At 39.1% G+C, this 25,608-nt stretch overlaps 1 protein-coding gene across 1 annotated transcript; it reads right to left on the reverse strand.

Annotated features, from left to right (window-relative positions):
• Positions 1-639: 639 nt before the first annotated feature.
• Positions 640-25,010, reverse strand: engase (endo-beta-N-acetylglucosaminidase). Its single transcript, XM_054760481.1, has 14 exons — positions 24,845-25,010; positions 24,215-24,291; positions 23,898-24,099; positions 22,072-22,220; positions 19,269-19,420; positions 18,370-18,518; positions 17,028-17,199; positions 15,998-16,101; positions 12,126-12,237; positions 7,818-8,005; positions 7,572-7,714; positions 5,136-5,232; positions 4,633-4,744; positions 640-2,263 (listed from the first exon to the last, which is right to left on the reverse strand). Exons 1-14 carry the CDS (start codon positions 24,943-24,945, stop codon positions 1,856-1,858), a joined length of 2,166 nt encoding a protein of 721 aa, XP_054616456.1. The 5' UTR covers positions 24,946-25,010; the 3' UTR covers positions 640-1,855.
• Between the last annotated feature and the right edge of the window lie 598 nt (positions 25,011-25,608).

Genomic DNA, 25,608 nt, shown 5'->3' on the forward strand with positions numbered 1-25,608 from the left:
GACTTTCTTTCCTCAACTCAGAACGGGATCTGCAAGTGAGGTTTAAAGATGAAAGGTTTAGCACCGAATATACAAACCAGACATCATCAAAAGTTGACATTTCAAACTATCTGGTGGTCCACGCCTCCTTTTACACTTGACAAGGAATTTAAGAATTCCGCATACTGAAAAGTTAAAGGATGCGGGGGGACCACTAGTGGTTAGCATGATGGCCACACAGTCAGGAAATCGGGAAGAAATGGGTTCGAATCTCCGTGTGGAGTTTGCATTTTCTCCCTGTGCGTGCGTGGGTTTTCTCCTTTTTTGTCCTGGTTTCCTCCCACATCCAAAAACATGCATGTTAGGTTAATTGGCGACTCTAAATTGTCCATAGGTATGAATGTGAGTGTGCATGTTTGTCCTTGCCATTGGCTGGCGACCAGACCAGGGTGTGGGCCGCCTCTCGCCCGAAGTCAGCTACATCATTAAAAAGCTATTCAACAACAGGTTGGGCAAATTTATGAATCAGAATGAATTACTTGCGCACAGCCAATACGGATACTGAGCCAACATTTCAACTTCCTTGGTACTAATCAAAATGACCGAAATCACCAATGCTGTATGTATAAGAAAAGTAGACTCTCCAAAAAGTAGCCACTTAAGTTACAATTGAATATTTTCATGAAATTTCTTTATTTGCATATGTTGGTATGGACATCATCCTTCGGTTCATACCAAAATTTTTTGCATAATTGCATGCATGACTGAACACAAGCCCGTTTTCCCGGTGGACAAAAAAAATCCTCCAAAAAATTAAAGGGCTCAAATTTGAGGAAGGATAATTGGTAAAGAAAATTGATGGATGGATGGAGAATATCAGGAAAAGTGATAAACTGTGATGCAAAATGGGAATTTTTGTTCTTCTACACTGCGATGGCCAGATTATTCCGACAAGATTAGTCTTGAAATAGTTTTAATTGTTGGACCGTACTTTTTACGCAACAACATCAACGGTGATGATTATCTCTGAATGTTCTGCATGTCGTTCATACTCTCAGAGGAATGCCGCATTTTCGTCTTCAAGGAAATGGTTAGTTGGCACGTGCTTGGTGGGCCCAAGATGGTGCTCCACCACACCGGAGGAGAACTGTAACTGATCGGCTGACAGAGCTTTTTGGTGATTATGTTATTGCTTTGAACTGCCCAGTGGAATGGCCCTGGAGGTCACTTTTTTCTGTGGGGCCATCTCGAACCAAAAGTGTATGTGACACCACATGACCTCGATGACATCGAACAGCGAATCAGAGCTGAAGTTAACATCCTCCGGAGGGACAGGGGACTGATCAGGCAAGCAGTGCAGGACATGCGGAGGAGAGCGCAACTGTGCATCCAAAGTTTTCCTCCAGAGAAATTGTTGACAAAAACTTACATCCATTATTACCCCAGTGGAAGGAGCGTGCACACTAAGCACAGAAGACTCATTTTAGATTTCTGCCCTGTATTTGATCTGGAAATGTGCAAATTCAGCTATTTTTACTTAAGAAAATGTTAAAAACAATTGGAATCATACAGAAAATATTTATAATACAGTTCATTGGACGAATATTAATATTTATTTTATTTTTCATCATGACAGGTGAAGAGCCTCACCTGCCTCCCCAACTGTACATAGAACACTTCATGAGTTGGGTGACTTAGATGGGTTGTCGACATAAACGGGTTCCTCTGTAGTATAGTAGACAGTAAATCAAGTATGATCAAAGTCATTCTTCATCTATAATCTTTGTTAAAACAGTAGACAATACCGCTTTGTCTTGATCAGAAGCTTTGTCTAATGCAATATGGTGTCATATTGTGACACGGTGGACTTGACTTTTCAACAGTTTTTACATTCAATGTCAGTGTAGCTAACAGTTGTTCTTGCCCAGCAGCTCTCTGGCAGTGGGAACGCCTTCCTTGTGATTGGCTCCACTACCAATTCAAGCAGGCCTGGGGGCTCAAGGACTGGGAGTTCTGTTATCCTGTACAATTTTGAATATGCCCGGCCCACCGCAACCAGCTGACCTGCAGCCATTCTGGGATCCGGTCCACCAAGCTGGCGATAGTATACCTTGAAATGCCGTACAAGGTCGGTCGGGTACTCCCAGCGTAGTGTCGCGTTGAGATACAGGCAGCAGTCAGAGGACCCTGGAGATGACCCAGCACCACGCAGCCACACAATGTCATGAATACAAAAGTCCTGAACCTTCTCTGGGGCTGTCTGTTGACCGGCAATATCTAGGAACTTACAGAAAAGAGGGAACAAAATAATCAAAACGAGTACGAGGAAAGAATTCAACATTGTCAGTCAAGAACCGACTTTTGCTTCTTCTTTACATATATTGTGTAGCGACGTGGCCTTGCACTGGCCAAGCACGGAACCCTTTAATCTTTGCTGATGACTGTTATGATTAAACCCACCGTTTGGTTTAGTCTAGTCTAGCACTCACAAAACAATGTAAAAATCTAAATCTGTGACCCAATACATGACAATAAAAATGTGTGTTCTTATTGTTCTTAAGGAGTGTATTGTACGAGGAACCATGTACTGTACGTCCTACAGCCACCAGCCTTGGTGTCTTAAACTTAATAAACAGATCAATGCCAGTGTAAAATCTTGCTTTTATCTAAAATGTAATAATTTTAATCTTTGCAACATTTAGAACAAGTCATGCCTTTATTTTGTCACGTCTGGACTACTGCAATGCGCTTTACTTTGGAGTAAGCCACAATGCGCTCTCTCGCTTACAGTTAGTCTAGAACTCGCAGCACATCACGCCAATTCTCGCCCCCCTGCACTGGCTGCCTGTTCGTTTTATATTTTCGTTTTAGATTTTACTTGTTTTAAGGCGTTGAATGGACTGGCCCCTCGATACATCTCGGATCCCAAATTTACACTCCAGCGCACACCGAGGTCCGAAAGTCAGCTCCAACTAGTGGTGCCCAAGACGAGACTTAAGACCGGGGAGTCTGGGCATTTTCTGTCATCGGCCCCAAGCTGTGGAACACTCTCCCCCCTCATGTAAAAACGGCCCCCACAATTGAATGCTCCAAGTCTTGTCTTAAAACCCACTTTTATTCTCTGGCTTTTAACTTGGTCGTCTGTGTCTTTTATTCTTTTCTTTTTTGTTTGAATTGGTTTTATTTATCCTAGTTTTTATTTGTACCTATTTCTTTTATCTATTGCTTTTATTGTGTTACTTCTTGTTTTAAATATTTTAATGTTTTAAATGTCTTTGATTGATTAGTTTTTACTCTCGTAATTTGTACTTTTACTTCTTATTTATTGTTTTACTAGTCTTTACTAGCACTTTGGAAGCAGTGTTTATAAATGTGTTCTACAGTGGATTGGGTTGGATTAGGAACTGACACCAACACAGCACACCACACGTCACGATCTGTCCAACAACACAGACCTGACTATAACAGTCACAGGGTCCAAGGCTTGATATCAGGATTTTGACCTTCATCATACACTGTTCTGTTGTATTTGGCTTATTTGAGAGTGTGTTCATCAAAGAGTATAACAATTCTGACAAATCTGAAAAAAACCCATGTGTTCAAAAATCTAACGCAAATACGATGCAAAATTGACTTGTTTGACTCCTATGTGACATACCTATGACATGCATTATATCAGTGATTCCCAATCCCCGGGCCGCATTTGGTACCGGGCCGCACAGAAAGAAAAAATAATTTCCATTAGTTATTTTGTTTTTGGATGTTTTATTTTGAAAAGTGGCCGGATTCTCTCTTGCATCCATCTCACTTGACGCATGTCCACTGTGCGTGTGCTAACTTTGTCTCATGCTACTACCGCATTTTTACCATTTTTCTTTAACCTCAAATTTGGTGTCAATAAAAAAACTCCAGGCTTGAACTGGTGGATGGTGGGTTGGCATTCATTTTGTGCTTTTAATTTGATGTTATTCATGTCTTAGTTTTACACAATACATAATAAATAAAATAAATTAGATTTCTATGATGTACGACCCCCCCCCCCGGTCCGCGAGAGATTTGTGGGAACACAAGCCGGTCCGTGGGTCAAAAAAGGTTGGGGTTGGGTTGCATTATATGATGCTAGGTGGCTGTACAGAGTGAATAATTGGTAAATAACAAAAGGCACGACTCGAATGTCGTAACAACTACCCAAATGTTGGTACCAAGAGAAGACTGGAGAGACCACAGTTATCTAACAACTACTGTTGCTTCTTAGATACGACTGTGTTTAGTCTGAGTAGAAATTTGATGCTATTCCTCTTTGAATCAAAGATTAACAACCTAACCAGACAAGCTCCTGTAAGTAGTTCCAAGTGTGAAATAAAACTCAAGAATCTACTGGAGTTGAGTTGATAAAAGCGTCCTCTCTGATCTTCTCAGCCTTTTCAAGTGCAGACTGGCATAAGTCCAAAAGAACTTGACATACACAAGACAAGACTGGTTGCCATATGAACTGTAGGATTTACAGTAGCTGGTTTAAATTTAGGAATGATTTAACTCCATTGGAGGGCATTTTAAAAGAGACCCAAAAATCTGAAACAATCACAAAACTGTCAGGCAACATATAATTGTAAATTAAGATTCGCCTCACAAAACACAGCTGGATGTTCTCACCATGATTTCCCCCAGCCTGCAGCTGAAAAATGTGTCACAAGGCTCACCAACCGGCTGGATGTTAACCAAAACCTCTCTAAGAATAAAGCCGTAAATGTCCAACTTCCAAAACCTAAAAACATGAAAATAGAGACCGTTCAAATGCAAATGTCAGTCAAATATTGCACCCATAATGTGTAAACACAACTGTGAGTACTTCTCTGCACATTGTTTTTTTTAAACACTGTTTTAGCTGTCAGGATGAGGGTGAGGTGTGGAGGAGGCTGTCTGAAGTTTTCCCAAAACAGCGTCGCATACTGAATGCAGGGAGCCACTTTGATAAAAAGGCTTTAAAATAGTTCATATATCTAAAGACAAACCATCTTTTTACTAGTTATTATCAACAATTTGGGGGGGTGGAGCCATGGGCCCATCAAAAAAACGAGCAGCAGGAGCACTGCACACCCCTGCTTTATGCATTTCACCAGAATGTTTCTTAAATGAGATATCTGAATTGGTTTCACCTGACTGTCCAACCTGTGTCCACATTTCCTTGTTGATGTGTCAACTGCCGCACTAACTCGTGCCCTTCATGGAGTAGAGCTGGAGAAATACTTGTTACTGCAACAAAACAAACATTTGAAATCATTTTCAAACATTTAAAAGCCAACATGAAACTCTTAATGAATAATATCACAAACAAGAACATCCCTGGAGGAGGAACCGTAAAGCAAAAACAATTAAAACAGACAACTGTGATCACAAGAGTAGGAATCTACTCAAAATGTCTGGGTTGTTTGTCGATTTAGTACATTTTGTCAATGTAAATGATGTATGCACGCCAGCACGTCATCTTACATTTAAAAACCATACTAGACTGGACAAGAGTGTAGCTGGTCCACCACGTATTCCACCCTAATGGTCAACATTCCATCTTGAAAGATCAGTGTGAATCTAGTGGTGTCAGTACATCCTTCTATGGCACGAGTGTCATCACTCGATCTATTCTATTTTATAGCCGTTATAATGACTCATTTTCCAAATGCCAGTAATAATAAACAGCGTGCATATCTTGAATGAAGGTGTATAGTTTGGTTTGGTTACAATGGAATACATCTCATGAACGATTCTTTCATGGTTCCACATGTCCAAAAGGAGTAGGAAGAAGCAATCCTACCCCCCCATCCATTCCACATCTTGTACAGTACATATTACTCACTTCCTGCATTCCATCTCATTTTTTATATGACAGTCATTATAATAATAAATAACAATAAAAAACAAAAAATGAGCATGACAGAATATCATTGTAATGATGAAGACTCTTCTGCCTTGTATTTAGCAAACATCAACTGCTTGTGTTGTTTTTTTAATTTGCTCATCTCGGTACATTGTTTAAGTTTCTTACTCAATCCGTTCCATAATTTAATTCCACATACAGAAATGCTGTGGGTTTTCAGCGTAGTTCTCACGTATAAATGTTTTAAGTTTAATTTTCCTCTAAGATCATATTTCTCCTCTCTGATTGAGAAATACTTTATGAGGTTTTTGGGTAACGAGTTGTTATTAACTTTATGCATTATTCTAGCGGTTTGAAGGAGTACTAAATCTGCAAATTTTAATATTTGTGATTTTAAAAATAAAGGGTTTGTATGTTCTCTATACTCGGCATTATGAATGATCCTCACAGATCTTTTCTGCAGTACAGTGAGTGAGTGAAGATTGCTTTTGTAATTATTACCCCAAATCTCCACACAATACATTAAATATGCTAATACTAAGGAACAGTACAGGGTGTGGAGTGATTTTTGGTCAAGAACATATTTTGCTTTGTTCAATATAGAGATATTTCTCGCCACCTTTTGTTGTATATTTTTAATATGAGATTTCCAACTCATTTTTTTGTCTATTATGATCCCCAGGAATCTGTATTCTTTCACTTCTTCAATGTCCACTCTGTTTATTTGTATTTGATCGTACGTATCCCTTCTGCTATTTCCAAATAGCATTATTTTAGTTTTACTTAGGTTCAAGGATAATTTTTTTTAAAGTAATTTTTTTAAAGTAACTTTGTTACTTTACAAATGTCATTAATGTACAAATTAAACAGTTTTGGTCCCAATACGGACCCCTGGGGTACTCCACACGTGGTATGTAAACTCCCAGATGTGTATTCTCCTAGTTTTACAAATTGCTTCCTCTTTGCTCGATAGCTTTTAACCCAATTCAAAGATAATCCTATAATTCCATACCTTTCTAACGTTGATGTTAAAATATTGTGATTAATTGTATCGACAGCTTTTGTCAGATCCATAAATACTGCACATCTTCTGTTGTCTATAGCAGTGATTTCCTCCGTGATTTCGATCAGTGCCATAGAAGTTGAAACATTAGCTCTGTATCCATATTGACTACCTGCTAGTAATTCATTCTTATTAATAAATTTGTCCAACCTATTTTTAAATAGCTTCTTCATAATTTTAGAAAATTGAGGTAACAAGGAGACTGGTCGATAGTTAGTAAAATTTATGTTTATCACCTTTTTTAAAAATTGGAACCACTTTGGCTATTTTCATTTTGGTGGGAAATGTTCCAGTCTGAAATGATAAATTACTAATATATGTTAACGGGTCTACAATCACACTGATAATTGTTTCCATTTCTATTCCATAACCATCAGTTGATGTTTTTGTCTTAAAGTTTTTAACAATATTAGTGATTTCCTTTTTAGTTACCACAGTGAGAAACATAGAATTGAGATTTCTATCAAAAATATCATTCCACTCGTCCATTGTGTGTTGTTTTGGAATTTGTTCTTCGAGTTTTGGTCCAATATTTACAGTGGCTATTATAGTGGCTGACTTGCGTAGAGGGTGAGAATCTTGTGCGGCTTTCCCCCCTTACGTGCCAGGCTTCCAGGACCACAAATACGTATAAAGTAAAAAGAAAGAGAAACCTACATTTCATATCATAGCTGTGCTCCTCTGTGAAAAGACCAGTACGAGTCATCTTGAGCTCCAGTGAAACTGTGACTTGAGAAGATGACTTGTATCTAATGCTGACCAGGGTCTTGGACGCAAGAGGCACATGAAGGGAGAAGATCCTACAATTTTAATTAGCACAAGAACAGGAAAGATGAGGGGACCTCTAAAAGCCACATACGCCAAAAGAAAATGATGGAAGGCAGAGTAAAGATCAGGACAAACCTGGCACAAACTGGTGAAGCATGACTTGCAGGGATGAATCCATCCAGGAGTAATGAAGATCCTCCATTCCAGGCATCCTCTGGGCAACCACGGCTCCTCACCCAGCCCAGATCCTCCAGCTCATCACGGTAGTACCATGGCTGGATTTCTTGGGCAGATAAGTTGAACCACTTTCTGTCTTTTTCCCGCTAAATACACACAGATAAAATATAACGTTCAGTACATGAAGAAAAAATTACGCTGCTGAACTCTAACTGTTCCTTGTTTGCGACTGTATACTGTACACTAAACTCAGAATCAAGCTAGAAATGAACTTATTTCACAAAGTGCATGCCCGGTTTTAACATACGGTAACTCTACTTTGTTTAACTAAAACCTGGCTCCCAGTACGATACAGAACACTCATACACTACAATAATTACACACTGTATTGTTCAATTCTAGTCCAGTGAAGAATAAACACTTCAGCACTCCAAAATACCCTACATTACTTAAGTCCCACCAAACACCAACTTGTTTAAAAATAGACAAAAAGAAGCCAGTACGAACAGTCACATTGGTAATACAGGTGGTACATGGTACACTGGTACCAGTGTGACCGTACTTTTACCAGTTGTCATACCTGTAAATATCAGTTACAAAATCCTGGAAAAGGCAAACAAAAGGCAAGTCAATTTTACTATTGAAAGCCTCAAGGTAAAATTTGACAAAATACTCCTCAAATGACAAATGATTTTGCCTGAGGAAGTCTGTGAAAAGGTTAAGTTCATGCCATGACACCACAGCAAGTTCCAATAGGTGATCACTGCGACAGAATCAGCTATTGAGAAAAATAACCTAACTGAAACCGAAGGGGTACAAATTAGGTTAAAAGAGTCGGCAGCTCTCTCTACTGCCAAGGCTCCACCTTCTAACCTTACCCTCGAGGAAAGAAAAGCTGTGATATCGCTGAGCAAAGATGAAAACATCACAATCTTGCCAGCAGACAAGGGGAGATGCACAGTAACTCTTAACACAACACGTTATTACACTTCTCAATGACGCAAACACACATGAGAGACTAAAAAGAGACCCAACCAGTGGGTATAAGAAGAGAATCATAGAGCACCTGCAAACATTACAGAAGTCAGAAACAATTAGCCGTGCACTTTATTACCTATTATACCCAGCATACACCAGATTGTTCTTCTGGGTATGGGGTGTCCTGTCCTTGGAGTGTACCAAACTCTGTCTCAAGTGTTAGCAGGTTTGGAGTGTACAGGTATGTTGTGTTTTTAAAAAAATCCTTCTGAGTTTCTCAGATAGGCCTGAGACGGGATGACAATGTTATCTGTCTGCTAATCTTTTCTTCCTCATCCACTTTTCTTTTGTTGTTCTTTCTGGAACGAAATGCACTTCCCACAAACTACCAGCTGGGGTAACCACAGGTTTTGAGGGCACCCCTCAGGCGCTTAATGCTCTTTCGCTTGGGCCTGCGAGCTGGTGGGAACATTATCAGCTCAGTGTTGTGGGGTTCTGATAACGTCCAGTTTGTGTTCCAGGGAGTGGCGCAAAGCAAAAAGTAGGTATTGGTCAGTGTGTGTGGGTGTCCTGTAAACACCAACAGTTGTTTTTATCTTATCTATCTAACCTGTTTTTATTCTTGTTTTTACTCAAAATAAAAAATAAAAATACAGGCACAGAATCACAACTAAAGTACATATAATCATCATGTGTCATAAGCCAGTCTGATTAAATGAGTTTTTAAAAGAGATTTAAAAACTGACAACTCTGTAGTAGATCGTAGCGCAGGTGGAAGGGAGTTCCAAAGTGTGGGGGCAAACGCAGCAAAAGCACGATCCCCCCATTTTTTGTATTTCATCCTTGGGACTTCTAATGTTGTGTGTCGAGAACAGCGCAGGGTCCTGGAATGGTGACGGACAGTTAAGAGCTCAGCCAAGTATGCTAAATAAAAGGACTTTAAAATTGATTCTAGAATGTACCGGGAGCCAATCGAGAGAACGGAGAACTGGAGTGATATGGGCATATTTTGGAGCATTAGTAAGAAGGCTAGCAGCTGCGTTTTGTACCAACTGGAGCCTGCGGAGGAGGTACTGATTTACTCCAGTGTAGAGGGCATAACAATAATCAAGCCTCAAGCTGATGAAAGCATGAATCGCTTTTTCAAGATCTGTACTTGACAAAAAGGGCTTTACCTTTGCCAGGAGCCTGAGGTGGAAGAAACTTGCTCTGACCACAGAACGAATTTGCTTATCAAACTTTAGGTTTCCCTGTGCTGTGAATAGCGGGTAAAAACAATGTACTCCGTTTCTGAGACAGCCATTGTTTGATGTAATGAAGGCAGCTATGGAGGGGATCTAGTGTGTTCTTGTCACTGAACATTACTGGTAGGTAGAGTTGTACGTCATCGGCATAAAAATGAAAATGCATATTGTGTCTGGAGATAATTGGTCCTAATGGTAGAATGTATAGTGAAAATAAGGTGGGGCCAAGGATGGAACCCTGGGACACGCCAGAAGAGAGGGGAGTGGTTGTAGAGAAGAAGTCATTAATCATTACTGAAAAAGTCCTGTTGGTGAGATATGACATGAACCATTTAAGAACAGAGCCACGTAGGCCAACACACTGTTCAAGACGAGGGAGATGAGGACTGAGTGGTCCACATGATCAAAAGCAGCTGTAAGGTCTAAAAACACCAGCACAACAGAGTTTTTAGTGCCAAGGGCTGTGAGGATGTCATTGTGTACTTTCAATAACACGGATTCTGTGCTGTGACGGGTTCTAAAGCCAGATTGAAATTTGTTAGCAATATTATGGATAGACAGATATGACTGGAGTTGTGAGAAACAAGTTTCTACAGAAAGGGCAGATGTGAAATTGGACGGAAGTTGGACAGACTTTGATGGGTCTAGGTTTGTTTTTTTAAGAAGTGGTCTAAACTACAGCTTGCTTAAGGGCAGTGGGGACAATACCCAGCATGAAGCAGCTGTTCATAAATAGAACAAGGCTGGGAACAATGGTATCTATAACCTCCTTCATTATCCTTGCAGGGACAACGTCTAGAGGGCAGTTGGTGGGGTTTAACTATTGGACTGATTTTTTTCAGAAGAGAAGTGGAGATTGGCTCAAAGTTCTCAAAGGTGTGTTTTACAGGGGAGTCAGGCAGACTAGCAGTTGAAGTGTACTACATGTGCGTTCAGAAACATCATTAAAAACAACAGTGACAGGGTTAATGACAGAATTAATGGTGCTAAATAACACTCTGGGGCGATGGCTATTGCTAGAAATTATGTGTTTGATAAATATTCTGTTTTTGCTTCCTTCACGGTTTTGTGGTAAGTGGCAAGACCTGTCCATTTGGTCCATCACCATCATTACATCTGAATGAGATGCTAACGAAGGTAATACCGACCAACAACCATCGTTGGCGGGCAGAGGCCCCACCCCATTGTATCCTAACGATCATCATTTGACACCACTAAAGAACCAACCATTTCTGTCTGGACCTGCCTCCTCCTTTAGAGGATAAATGGATTGGATCTTGCACCAGGCTTTCAGACTAGAACTGTCCTATCTGGTCTGACTGGTGTGTGTCCCACCAAGTCTTTGAGCATGAACTAGACTAGACCTGTCCTATCTAGTCTGACTGGTGTGTGTCCCACCTAGTCTTTCAGCATAAACTGATGAAGCCTGCTCGGATAAGAGGCAAAACGTCTTCGACAACCTGAGAAAGCCCTAAGGCCATGACCTGGATGAATGAGAATATTCACAGGCATGTTGGGTTATGTGTTTGTAGTTGTGTTCATGCAGGGATTCTCAAACTGGTGTCCACGAACCATCGGTCAGAGGTTTGCCAAGTCGTAGCATCATGCATTTGAACACTTCAATCTACAATAGAGTGAAACCGCTAAAGTCAAACACAAACCAATTTGTTAGGATTTTTTCAATATAAAGTAATGGAAATTGATTTAATCAGTTTAATCAAACTGTAACCAAAATAAAACATAAAAGTGCTAACAGTACACTACAAAATGTGGAAATCAAAGGTCAAAATCAAGCTTAAAAGTGCATTTTCTGTTAGACCAATTTGCTAATCGTAAGTAATATTTATGATGGCCTCTGAGATGTACTGTATTATTTAAAATAAGCTAATTAATCTGCCAACAGAACATGAAAATTTGTCTTGTTCTATTGGAACATTATTTTGCTTAACACATACTGTACATATCTGTACAATAAGTACTAATGTCGATGACCAAACAAAGTAATGCTTATAATGTTCATATTCCACATATTTCAGAGTGTTACCTTTCCATTCCAATAGAAAGCATTCCCAAAGCCCTGACAAAAAGAAGAAATGAAGGGCAGTGGCACAGATGGACGATGAATGTATAGACTGTTTTTCAGCAGATCCCAGAACCTACAGAGAGAACAGACTTGTTTCAAAAAGATAATCCCAGTCATTAGTTCCCTATAATATAAAAAGTGAAATACTGTACAGTGGCACCTCGGTTTTTGCCATTAATCCATTCCAAAAAGTCGAAAACTCAAACGGACAAAAACAGAATCAATCTTTCCCATTAGAAATAATCTAAAGCCAATTAATCCGTTACAGACACCCAAATATTAACACATTTTCATAGAAAATAAATATAGTTTTACATGCAGAAAACAAATATATATACAGTGCCCACCAGTGGTGTTGGAACAGTGTCTTTTTTTTTTCGCTGTAGAGTGAAAACATTTGTTTGTTTGTTTTTTTTAACCCGTTTTTCAGGTGAGAAAAAGTATTGGAACATGTGACTGATGTGTGTTTTGTTGCCCAGGTGTCCTATTGCATTGATTATTCAATCAATAATTAGCACTGAATGTCTACGCTCAGTTTCAGATCGTGTAGGATAGTTTTTATTTGTGTAGTCTGCATTTACAGATGAAAACAACCTGAAAACCAGAGAGCTGTCTATGGGTGGAAAAACAAGCAACTGTGAATCTGAGGTATGATGGAAACTCAGAACCATTGCACAAACACTGGTACATTTGGTCATAGCCAGTACAACAATTTGGAGCGCCCCGAAGAAGAAGGAAACATCAGCAGGCAATGACAGAAACATTGTGAGAGATGTACAGACACACCATAAAACAACTGAGTGACATCAGCAACAGAAGAAACTTTTGTTCATGCAGTCTTCTATGAAAAATAGATGGTGATTATCTACTCTTCATAGAAGACCGCAAAACTGCAGAACAAAAGTACAATGGCTACTCCAGAAGATGCACACCACTCATTAAGAAAAATAGGAAAACCAGGATGGAATTTGCCAGAAAGTACAGAAATGAGCCTCAAAGTTTTAAGACAAAGTTTTGTGGACGGATTAATTTTTTAGGCTCATTTCTCAATAGGGAGGGACAGAGGAACCACATTGACACGAAAGTCATGCCAGAGCATCTCAATAAGATTCAGGTCTTGACTTTGACTAGGCCGCTCTAAAGTCTTCATTTTGTTTTTCTTCAGCCATTCAGATGTGGACTTGCTGGTGTGTTTTGGATCATTGTCCTGATGCAGAACCCAAGTTGGTTTCAGCTTGATGTCGCAAACAGATGGGCGGACATTCTTCTTCAGGATTTTTTGGTAGACAGACATTGTTCCATTTATCACAGCAAGGCTTCCAGGTTCTGAAGCAGCAAAACCCAGACCATCACACTACCGACATCACGTTTTGCTGTTGGTATGATGTTCTTTTTCTGAAATCGGGCGTTACTTTTACACCAGATGTAATGGGACACAGACCTTCCAAAAGTTCAACTTCTGATTCGTCAGACCCCGAGTATTTTCCCAAAGGTCTTGGGGTTCAATATGTTTTCTGGCAAAACTGAGAGGAGCCTTAATGTTCTTTTTGTTCAGCAGTAGTCTGTTTTGGAACTCTGCCATGCAAGCCGTTTTTGCCCAGTGCCTTTCTTATTGTGGAGTCATGAACACTGACGTTAACTGAGGCAAGTGAGGCCTGCAGTTCTTTGGATGTTGTGGGGTCTTTTTTGAACTCTTGGATGAGTGGTCGCTGTGCTCTTGGGGTAATTTTGGTTGGCCGGCCACTCCTGGGAAGGGTCCATGTTTGCGCCACGTTTAAGTATCCCATCCAACTATTTTCTTTGCCGCTTATCGTCACTAGGCTCGGGGTATGCTGGAGCCTATCCCAGCTGACGAGAGGCAGGGTACACCCTGGACTGGTCGCCAGCCAATGGCAGGGCACATATAGACAAACAATCATTCACACTCACATTCATACCTATGGATAATTTTAGAGTCACCAATTAACCTAACATGCATGTTTTTGGAATGTGGGAGGAAACCGGAGTACCCAGAGAAAACCCATGCGCACACACGGGGAGAACATGCAAACTACACACAGAGATGCCCAAGCGGAAATTTGACAGAGACAAGTAAATAAGTCAAAAGAAAAACAGGAAAAAGGGCTATAAATTCATATAAAATAACAGAATAAATAAAGAAACCCACAAATACGTACCAACACCGTGGCCACAAAAAAACGGAAGACATCAGACATGCCCCATGCTTATTTTAAGTTTTAGTACAAACTGTATTACTTCAGTAAAGGATGGCCAAGGTGCTGCCCAGGGGCCATTTTTCGCACCCAGTTTGTTTTTTGTTGGCCCTTTGCATGAATTATTTACGTACACACGTGGACAAAATTGTTGGTACCCTTCGTTCAAAGAAAGAAAAACTCACAACAGTCACAGAAAGAAACTTGAATCTGAAAAAAGTAATCATAAATAAAAATTCTACAGTATGAAATTTAACCAATGAACGTCAGACATTGCTTTTCAATCATGCTCCAACAGAATGATTGAAAAAAAATAAACTCATGAAACAGGCCTGGACAAAAATGATGGTACCCCATAACTTAATATTTTGTTGCACAACCTTTTGAGGATCACTGCAATCAAACGATTCCTGTAACTGTCAATGAGACTTTTTGACCTCTTAGTAGGTATTTGGGCCCACTCCTCATGAGCAAACTACTCCAATTGTCTCAGGTTTGAAGGGTGTCTTTTCCACATGGCATGTTTCAGCTCCTTCCAAAGATGCTCAATAGGATTAAGGTCAGGGCCACTTTAGAATAGTCCAGTGTTGTCCTCTGAGCCATTCTTGGGTGTTTTTTAGCTGTGTTTTGGGTCATTGTCCTGTTGCAAGACTCATGACCTGCGACTGAGACCAAGCTTTCTGACACTGGCCAGCACATTTCTCTCTAGAATCCCTTGATAGTCTTGAGATTTCATTGTACCCTGCACAGATTCAAGACACCCTGTTGCAGATGCAGCAAAGCAGCCCCAGAACATAACAGAGCCTCCTCCATGTTTCACAGTAGGGACAGTGTTCTTCTCTTGATCTAATTCATTTTTTCGTCTGTGAACATAGAGCTGATGTGCCTTGCCAAAAAGTTCAATTTTTTCTCATCTGTCCATAGGACATTCTCCTAGAAGCTGTGTGGCTTGTCAATATGTAGCCTGGCAAAGTCCAATCTGACTTTTTTATAACTTGTTTTCAACAGTGGTGCCCTCCTTGGTCTTCTCCCATTAAGTCCACTTTGGCTCAAACAACGATGGATGGTGCGATCTGACACTGATGTTTCTTATTGTTTTTTGGTAACTAAGATGTATTCACTTATTTTAGTACTATTCTTAATTCACATGTTACCCACAACAATACAAATTTTAGCGGAAACGCACTAGTTTTAGGGTGTTACTGTTTTTTTTTACACAACCTTGACAATTTTGTTATTCTTGTTATTCGATTGGTAATTTTTTTGTCGAATATAACTAATTTCAGTATGTTTTTCCTTGATTTTAATGCTGACCTTTTAAAGTATACATTCATAATATAACATTCATACATAATCCAAAAGAGGCCTTAAAATCCGGGTCAATACCTTATCGAGAAAAAAAAAACAACAATACTTAAAATAAGTAATATCGCCAGCAAAAAGGAAAACTGCTAAGACAAATAATCTTACCCAATTAAAGATAAGCACAATATACCTTGTCTGAAGATATTTCATCTTACTACTGTAAGATTTCACTTTTCCTAGTGCAAAATGAACCAGCATCCACATGTATTTTAAGCTTATTACACTGTATGTAATGCAAACTTGTGGTTATCTTACTTATCCTGATTATGACGAAACTCAGTCTTGTCTTGGGTCTCGTACACCCAACCAGGAGCAAAGATGGCGGCAGAAAAGTTGTACTTTCGGATCATTTCAAGTGCCTGTATAAACGAGAAGGTGCTTGCAGTGAATGATCAGCTGATAATCTAACAATTATTATGGAGACAGACATTTTGTTATGACATGCTTCTGAATTACACAAATAGTCCACAGCCTGACTGAAGTCTTGATAAGTCTGGTAATAAAAATAAATGTGTCACATTCTGTGTCTGTCCTTTTTGCTGCTGCCTGTCTGCTGTGTCTTGCAGTTGCCACCAAGCCGACGGAGGCGGAGATACCCGCACACACCTGCAAACTATTACAGGCGGTGTGTACTTAAGCAGGACACTCGGACTTGTTAGTCGCCAGATCGTACCTTCAGCTACGTCGCTCTTCGAGCTCTCGTCTTAGCTATTCCCGATTGGTCCCCTAGTCTTTGACCTACAGCTTCCGTGAGTACTTCTTCCTGCTTGGCTACCCCAGCAGCGCCTCTGTACCGGACTCTCACCTGTTCCCTGCTACCTTTTGTAGTGGTGCTTTTTAGTTGTCCAGGCCTTTTCCCTACTACCTTATGTAGTAGTGTTTTTTGTTACTTCTGCTAGGCTCGGCCTGTGTGTTTTGTTGGACTCTCTTGCCGCCTTTTTCTGTTCCTACCCTCTGTTGTACATTAAAACTTTTTGTTAAACCTTCAAGCGTCACTCTCTGCATTGGGATCCTTACTCCGGCTTAGCCGTTCATGACAAAATGTTTCTACCGCCATTTCCATTACCACCAAGTCTTTTTAACGGCATACCTGCCTATCACCTCGTCATCTCCTCTATTTCCTACCATAAAAATTCTGGACGGGCTGTATCTTTGTAATGGGGTAATCTTACAAAATCAGGAGGGGATTAAATACTTTTAATCCTCTGCTTAAAAAGAGGAAAAGATTAAATACTTTTCCTCCAATGCATACTTGTGTGAGTGTATAACACAGTACAGTTTGTACCTTATTGGTTTCAAACATCCCTCCCACCACCTCGCCACGGGCAAAAACATCCACCCCCACATAGATGTCAGCCTGGCGACCGTGGGTGTGATTGTAATCAGTCATCCACTCCAGGTTTTGTGCTGTCCAGTTGTAGTTGGTGAAGAAACCATCACAAGCATTGAAAAAAACCCTGTTGTGGAAAGACAGAGTAGCACTATTTAACTGGTATGTCAGCATGATAATCATTTATGGTAAATAAGATACATATTTCAATGAAATAGCGGCATGCATGCCCCAGAACATTCCATCCGGCCCCCAGAATATTACAGATGGTCGTTGGGTTATATACAGGATGTAACTGTAACGAGTTACAAGTTGTAACGAGTACTGTTGTCATTAACGGCGTTAGGCAAATTATGTTCATATTTACTTACAGAAAAATACATTTAATTACTCTTTCATAAATGTAATCAGTTACCAGGAAAAGTAATCATTGCATTCCTTTTTTTAAAAACCTTCAAATATGTCAAAGTTTTAGCTTTGGAGTGCCGTTGAGGTTCGAGGTACTCTGAACAAACGCGGACAAACACTTGGCTCTGGGACATAATATACATTTCACATGTATTGTATTGCCTTACATCAATGATGTTTAGTAGTGCCTGGACTTACATGCTGAAAATGACAGTCTTACGTTCTCCTGTTGCATTCCTGCTGTTCCTATTATTTTGTCCGTGCCTTTTCCTCCTCTTTCTTTTTTTCCACAGAACTCCCTTCTCTGGCAGGAGGCGGTTCCACTGGGCACCCCTGTAACTGATTGCAGCAGCTACTTCTGCTCACTGCTGTAAGCTGAGTATTGTTGGGTTATTCCTTTGTCTTCCATGGCATTTAGACAGCCGCTCTTCTTCGGTATGTAAACCTTTTCCACCATTTAATTCCGCTGCCTTTTTTCTTGCAGTTTGAGCGCTACACATTTTTGGACTAACTACTGCCGTCCTGCCATGTTCGGGAGTTCTTTTGTTTTTGGACTGCTCCGTGGTGTGCCTTCTGCCCCATCGCCTTGTGTTAAACCTTTTTGGACTGCATTAAAGAATACATATATTTTTGTTGCAACTCTCTGCATCTGGGGTCCACCAAACAACAGACTTAACAGACAGACCGTTTCAGATTGTGTGGCTGTGGCGCACCAACTCTAGCACTAATTGGCTCACTCTACTTTCTACTTTTACAGTTAGTAACACTGTCAAAGCTCTTTGAGTACCTTGAAGATAGAAAAACGCTATAAAAGCTAAAAGCCCATTTACAATTTACCATTAATTTTATTTACATGACTCTGTAATGAGGTACCTTGGTCAGATTTTACCTGTTGGACTGGTTTAATTCATTTTGCCATTTTAGCTGTCCAGTCTCTATGACACTGTCGTACCACAGGACCATGCTGCCAGGAATTTGTTCATGCATCTGATCTGTGAGATAGCGTAGGAACAAAGGTGTAGTCTTCACTGCAACCTCCTGCAAGCAGACAGAATATAGAATGTGTGGACCATACAAAGCATATCACAGTTGGCATAATGACACAGCCAAATTTGATAAAATGAAAACTGTAAAAATTCCTTTGACTGAATCCTTCAAATCACAGGCTGACCAGTGCTACTCATGTTGGTTACATTCAACTTATCTTAGAGCAGTGCATCTCAAATAGTGGGGCGGTGGCTCGGTGAACTGTCGGGGGGGATGTAAGAGGCAGGGAGGACTTTCAATATTAGTGCAGACCTGTCAACGCGTATGAACTTGTCCTACTCAGCATTTGACTCTTGAACACGCTTGTATGCTTCATTCCATTTTGTTGCGTCTTGCTGGTTTCAGTTTCAAGTTCAGTCTGTCCAGTACATATAAATAAGTACATATGATCAGTTTCTCAAAAGTATTTCAAATCTGGTGGGGCGCGAAAACATTTCTGTCCCCCAGTGGGGGCATGACAGAAAATAATTGAGAACCACTGGCTTAGACCAAAGATCCCCCTCCCTCCACCTCCACCCTCACTTCCAACAGATTTTTCTCACTCACAATAAGTTATCACTTTGCTGCAGGGATCATGCAGTGCTGCCATAAAAAGTCTTATTTTTATTTTTAAATGTTACGTTCCTATGCTTTTTCCCTATATTGGTGCAGTTAATGTTTCGTTTTTTTATGTAATACTGTGCATATACAAGATATAGTGCAAGAAAGCACCCCCCAAAATGTGGAGAAGGCAGTACTTACACTGAGTGTGTTCTCTATGTTTATGAGCCAGCCATCAAAGCCATAATACTGACTCATTTGAACAAGCTTATCAGCTACTTTCTGATAGAAGTCGTCTTTAAGGAACGCCTCACATGTCGCTGCTCCATCAGTCCATTCTGTGATGAAAGTCCCTGAATTGCAGAACAACAACAATACAAAATATTATTATATAAGGTATATATTTAGTTTGGATAAAAGAAAGTAAAAAGAAAGAAAGTAAAACTGAGTGATGAAGACAGAGAAAAACACGAATGCACTGTAAATTCACTGTACTGTTGTGAGACCGTAAGTTCAATAAATTTGCTCCTTCATTTTTCATTTTTGTGATCCCCACAAAAATTGCTTGTTTTTACAGTACATTACCAACGTGTGAAATGTTTAAAAAAAAAAATAAACACTGAAGCAAGAGCGTTATTATTTTGAAGTCACAGCCAAAACTTTTGGCCGTGACTGTACTTCCACATTTCTGAATCGAATCAACCATTCCAAAGTGAAAATGTTCAGCTCTTTCAGGACATTTTAGCTCACTAATCATTAGCTGGTTATTTCTAGCAGACAATAGTGTGTAATGGAACAAGGAAGTGTGTGTCTCACTCTCTTGGTTGATGAATAAAATGTAATGGCCTCCACTACAGTAGTTGTCTTAATTTTAGTATGAACATGACAGAAACTATCAATCTTATAAAAATATTTGCCTTATTTCTAGTCAGACGGTTTAAGCTTAGGGTTCATAAATGCACAGCAATAAAGTTAACGAATAAAAGAAAGATGATTGAGTGGCAGCTTCGACGGACAACAGTTAACAGAACAGGGTGCACCACTGCAGAACTTAAAAAAAAAAAAAAAAAGTGGTCAGATATCAAGGCACATATTTTCATTTTAGTGAGCTGGTTTTTAAGATTTTTATCTAATCCACATTTTAGATTAAGATAAGCTTAGTAAAAGCTATTTAATTTAAAAGTGTGGCTATATTCTCCTACATTATATTACGGTACACTTCAGTACTTTGAAGTACTTAATGCAACAGAAAGTCAAAACATGGATGAAGTTATGCCACAGATTAATTGCTATATTTCCAGACGGATATTTCAAAAATATTTAAGGTTATGCTGACAAACACCATGGAAATATTAGTATTATTAGTAGTAGAAGTAGCAGCAGCAGTAATATTTGGAAGTAATTCTGTGTATTGGATGAATCACAACAAAAGAAAATACCACAATTAACGAACTCATCATTGGTGGAAAAGTAAAACTAATCATATTCTGTCAAGTTAAACCCATATAATTACTGAAATTATTATTAATAACATTATTCTAACTAATGATTATCAAATACATAATAATGTTGTCATTATGATAAAGTAAATATACAAATATACAAGTGATGCGGTATGTATCTTTTAGTCAGGACACTTGTTCATAATGGTGTTTGATACTTTAGGACTGCTACAACAGCTACACTCTAGACTGACAAATAGCTAAAAACAGCTACCTGACCATGAACACACACCGTAATGTACAGCGTCTGGAAGACAACACGCAGGACATGCAGGTGTTTAATTTCTTAAGCGGTGGACTGAGTCAAATCGGTGTTTTTTATCTTCAAACAAAATACAAACACTAATCCAGAGTGTGTGTAAACTGGCAATGAAGACCTAAGTAAAAACACAACTATAATACATCACAACTTGAACGGAACATTTCTGCCATATATTGTTTTTGTAATGTACAAAATCTCACTGCTTGAAGTTTGGTATAGAAGAGGATAGAGAAAAGGAAAGGCAACCCCACCACAGGCATCTCAATGCACACTACTTCCACATGCTGAGCAACTGTTGTCTTTTATATTTTTTTTTTTAGAATTCCATTAACTTTGAAGAAAAAGATAACATTTGTGGCCAATGTTCAGGCCTCATGTACTGATACAACTACATAACATTTGAATGGGATCCAAATAAAACTGTGACCTGTGTTTGATGCAGGGTGTAACAGAAATTGGACAATATTTTTTTAGTCGAATAACAGACAGCTTGTGCAAATGATCTCAAATTTTAGATGTGTAAATGTTTTACTCTTTTTTTTTTCAGGGTGAAGGATGACATTCACCAGCAATGAAAAGGCATGTTCTATGTTAGAAAATTCTGTCCAGTGTGCAATTTAAAAAAAAATCAATAGAAATACATCAACTAGAAATCAGATTTGGACACGGCACAAAGAGAGAAAGGCTGTCTGTGCAGGGCAAAGGGACTACCAACTTGACATGTGTCATGTCACAGGTGGTACATTTGTGAAGCTTTTAAAAAAAGTTATAACATTTTGATCTATTTGACCATCTTCTTAGAATTTTACCAATTTTTTAAATGTTTCTCATAAAGCCTACTTAATTTTGTTTCCCTAGGACATGTACTGTAGTTATGCATCCATCCATTCATCCATTTTCTATGCCGCTTGTCCTTATTAGGATCGCGGGGTATGCTGGAGCCTATCCCAGGTGATTTGGGGCGAAAGGCGGGGTATACCCTGGACTGGTCGCCAGCCAATCACAGGGCACATATAGACAAACAACCATTCACATTCACATTCATACCTATGGACAATTTAGAGTCTCCAATTAACCTAACATGCATGTTTTTGGAATGTGGGAGGAAAAGTACCCATAAAAACCCACGCAGGCATGAGGAGGACATGCAAACTCCACACAGAGATGCTGTAGTTATGCAGTCATATTTCAAATTATGCCCAATTTTATGGGACATCCTGTACTTTGGGTTTTGGCTCACCAAGAACAAGAACTCCATGTTTATGTGCAGCACTGGTCCAAACAGCAGGCGGAATGGTCACTAAGTTGTGTGTGAAGTAGTTGAAAATATCAATGTACTGCCAGTGGTAGAAGGCATATGGAGCTTCTGCAGCTGTCCCCTGTACAAACCTTCATATAGAGGAAAATCCTGTTACACAGTGATTGCAGTAGTAACATCTACTCAAGCCACTCTCAGTTCCTCCACAGTCAAAATGACCAAAGAAATTGGAGTTTATGATAATTATAATATTAATTACTGTATACTAATAAGATTAGAAAATAATATTAAAGGGATAGTTCTGATCAAAGTTGGTTGAATACACTGTTGTATTACACTGTTAAACACTGCTGGGATGTCATACAACTTCATGTCAAAAAATCCGAACTATCCCTTTAACACACAGCATATAACATGTGAGGAGCATCAGAGTGATCTTACTGGACATGCAATGAGCAGTGTGATTATGTTAGTTGACTTTTAGTTGGAAAACATGATTTGAAGGTTGGAATTGTGACTGGTTGTACAATCGCCTGGTATGAACTAACAAAAAAAAGGTGGGACGGAGGACAGAGCTGTCTATGCTACCTAGGCCAATGAAGGCTGTTTGGATGATGGGCGAAACATCTTCTATGACAACCTGAACAGTCCAGTTGCAACCAATTCAGTGCCCTTAGAATACAATGACCTGAATGAAGGAGAATATTCACAGGAATTTATTATGCAAAACTGTAATTATACAATATAACTTTGCAGATACATTTAAATACATAATACTACATAATACGAATACTAGCTCCAGAGACTTCGAAGAAAAAGCTTCAAGTATTGTGTTTTTTTCCTTTGGTGCAAACTAGGGATGTTCCAATCAGGGCTTTATGCTGCCAATTCCAATACCGAGCATCCATGACTGAGATCGGCCAATTACATCCATGCAACTGTACATTTTTTTATTTATTTATGATGAGTGCTATTGGCCAAGGTCATCATTAGACAATTCCAAGGGCCCCTGGCAAATAAGTAATTTTTTTTTTTTTATTACTTTTGGGCTGATTGTTTTGTTGTTGCTGGGTTTTTTTGCCTTTATTAAACCTGAATTTCATTTGAATGCATGTTAAAATAATTAGAATAATTGGAATAATACAAATACATGAGAAATATTTTTTTTAGTTCAAAATAACAAAATTAACATAATCAAATAATACAAATAAATATCTTTATTAAATAGAAATTTGTCCTGCTTAACCTAAAACAGAATAAATTCAGTGTTCAGGCTGCAAATATACACTACTTTATTTGCCAAGCACATCTCCACTCAGTGTGGACATTGTGTTTATGCTATGTTCATCATGTTTTCAGGACAAGACATGATTAATATAATGACAACAAGATAGTAAAATTGTTCAGTGGCACTTAAAAACCCCATGAACGTGATAGTAAATCCACTTCTCCCATTTATCGGCATAGTCTTTGCCTTGTGCAAACCATTCCAAAAGGCGCTACAACCAGTTTTACGTATTTACATTGACGATGCAGCTTTTCGCTCTCAATTTGCGGGTTGTGGTTAGGTTGCATCATCAACATGTATTATCGCAACAGAATTAAAACCCATCGAGGGCCAAATTCATATAGTTTCTATCACGCATTACTGCTCTAAAGTACATCCAAGTTCCATTCCTATAGCATTGTCCCTTGAGGAGATATATTATAATGGTTGCTGAAATGTGAGGAGTGTTGTCATTTTTGTGAGGCACTGTAACTCATCCAAAGACAACTGGACAATTTCAGGCCCAAATACACATCTGTACCTGTCATCTAGGTATCCACCCATCATGTCATGAGATACCAAGGTGCGACGTGAGCAACTGCGAAGTGCAGGTTCCCGCTCTGCCAGAGGGACGACTGCCCCATTAAATGGGTTTGCCTCACTTTGATTCCACGACAACAGCTCATCCAAAGTCTGAAGACCACAGCTAACTGGCTCTGTTGTATCAGCATCATAATGTTTGACTGAAAAGGAAAAAAGATGAGTGGAAGATCCAGTGGAAGTTTACCTAACAGTCAATGAGGGCCGTTTTTTGCAGACCACGCAATTCGGTGAACCGATGTTGATCAAGTCACCTACCTGGTAATGGTGAAGGCATACACTTGATGACTTCATGACTACTGTGTGAGTCGACAGGCTGATACAAGGATTCCAACCTAGTTAGACAAACAGACAGCATATGTTATACTACTCATTTAAGACATAAAACACCTAAAGGAAGCTGTCAAAGGTCAACATTTCCAATAGGTTGCTATACTTTTTAAAAACAGGGCCCCTGAGCGTTGGTACATCTTACACATTACATAAAAATAATTTACAGTGAAGGGTGTGTATTTTTGAGTGCAACTGTAGCTAGGATACAAAGTTGAGTATGACTCACACACTTTGGTCACTGTTAGTAAGCACAATAATTGCAGGGCAACATATGCAACCATTTCTTTCATCATGTTCAAGAATAAGCTAGGAGCTACCTTTCCCAATAAGTTATAAATATTGACAATAGTGACACTAAGTGTGCATAGTTAATGCTTCCTGTACATCACTGTAATCATTATAGTGTGCATCATATTCGCATGAGTGCGTGTACCATAATGTGTAGTAAAATCTCGATGGGTAATACAAGTACAGTATGATCCGTTCCAAAAGAAGAACACAAGAAACAGATAAATAACATGTTACTAAACCATCTGAGAGCAGAGCAGACTTTACCTTAACTTTTTCGTGTTGTCGATTATCCCACTAACATCTGTGTGACCTTCATCTTCACTTTTACTTCTTGAAGTATTATTTCCCCCTGAATGTATTGACATTTTTTGCAATTTATCTTAAAATGTAAAGCTTATCCTTTTCGCCACAGAGCCACGACAAACAGGAAGCCGTGGTAACCAAAGACGCTAGATAGATGAGACTGTTGAGTCCCCGTCAAATGCATGTTACAGACTGTGGTACGTCACGGAGCAGAAAGTCCGCCATGATGGGAAGCAGGAGAATAAATGTATTCACGAGCTCTGAACTGAGTGTAAAATAAAGTTATGCGCATTGAGTACACTTTGATAAAATGAATGAATGTCATTTACTTAACAGAATGAATATATTTATATACTTACCATTTACCATATAAATATATAAATGTGTAAAAATCTATTGCATATCTATCTAAATATTGAGCTCTACTGCAGAAATGACCTCCATGTAGATAAAAACGTGAGCATAACTTTGATTTACACATTTGAGGTAGAAAACATCAGTGCATTTACATTTTTATCTTTTAAAAAATCTTTTACCCTCATGTGTCACTGAAAATACAATGTATTTAAGAAATAACATTTTATAATTTATTTAATTAAACTACCAGTGTTATAAATCTTTTTAACGTTTTTATCACACACACGTATTTGTCTTTGGGAACCCCGAAAATGACAAATATGGTCTTTTGGACCGTCTATTAGTGCAATTAATGGCTGAACAGTGTG

The sequence above is a fragment of the Dunckerocampus dactyliophorus genome, chromosome 18, assembly GCF_027744805.1.
Source record: "Dunckerocampus dactyliophorus isolate RoL2022-P2 chromosome 18, RoL_Ddac_1.1, whole genome shotgun sequence".
Taxonomy (NCBI): domain Eukaryota; kingdom Metazoa; phylum Chordata; class Actinopteri; order Syngnathiformes; family Syngnathidae; genus Dunckerocampus; species Dunckerocampus dactyliophorus.

Coding starts and splice junctions, on each gene's coding strand:
- engase (XM_054760481.1), bottom strand. CDS start 24,945: ATGTCAATACATTCAGGGGGAAATAATACTTCAAGAAGTAAAAGTGAA. Junction 24,292..24,844: donor GACAACACGAAAAAGTTAAG/GTAAAGTCTGCT, acceptor TTGTCTAACTAG/GTTGGAATCCTTGTATCAGC. Junction 4,745..5,135: donor GACACAGGTTGGACAGTCAG/GTGAAACCAATT, acceptor TCATGTTTTTAG/GTTTTGGAAGTTGGACATTT.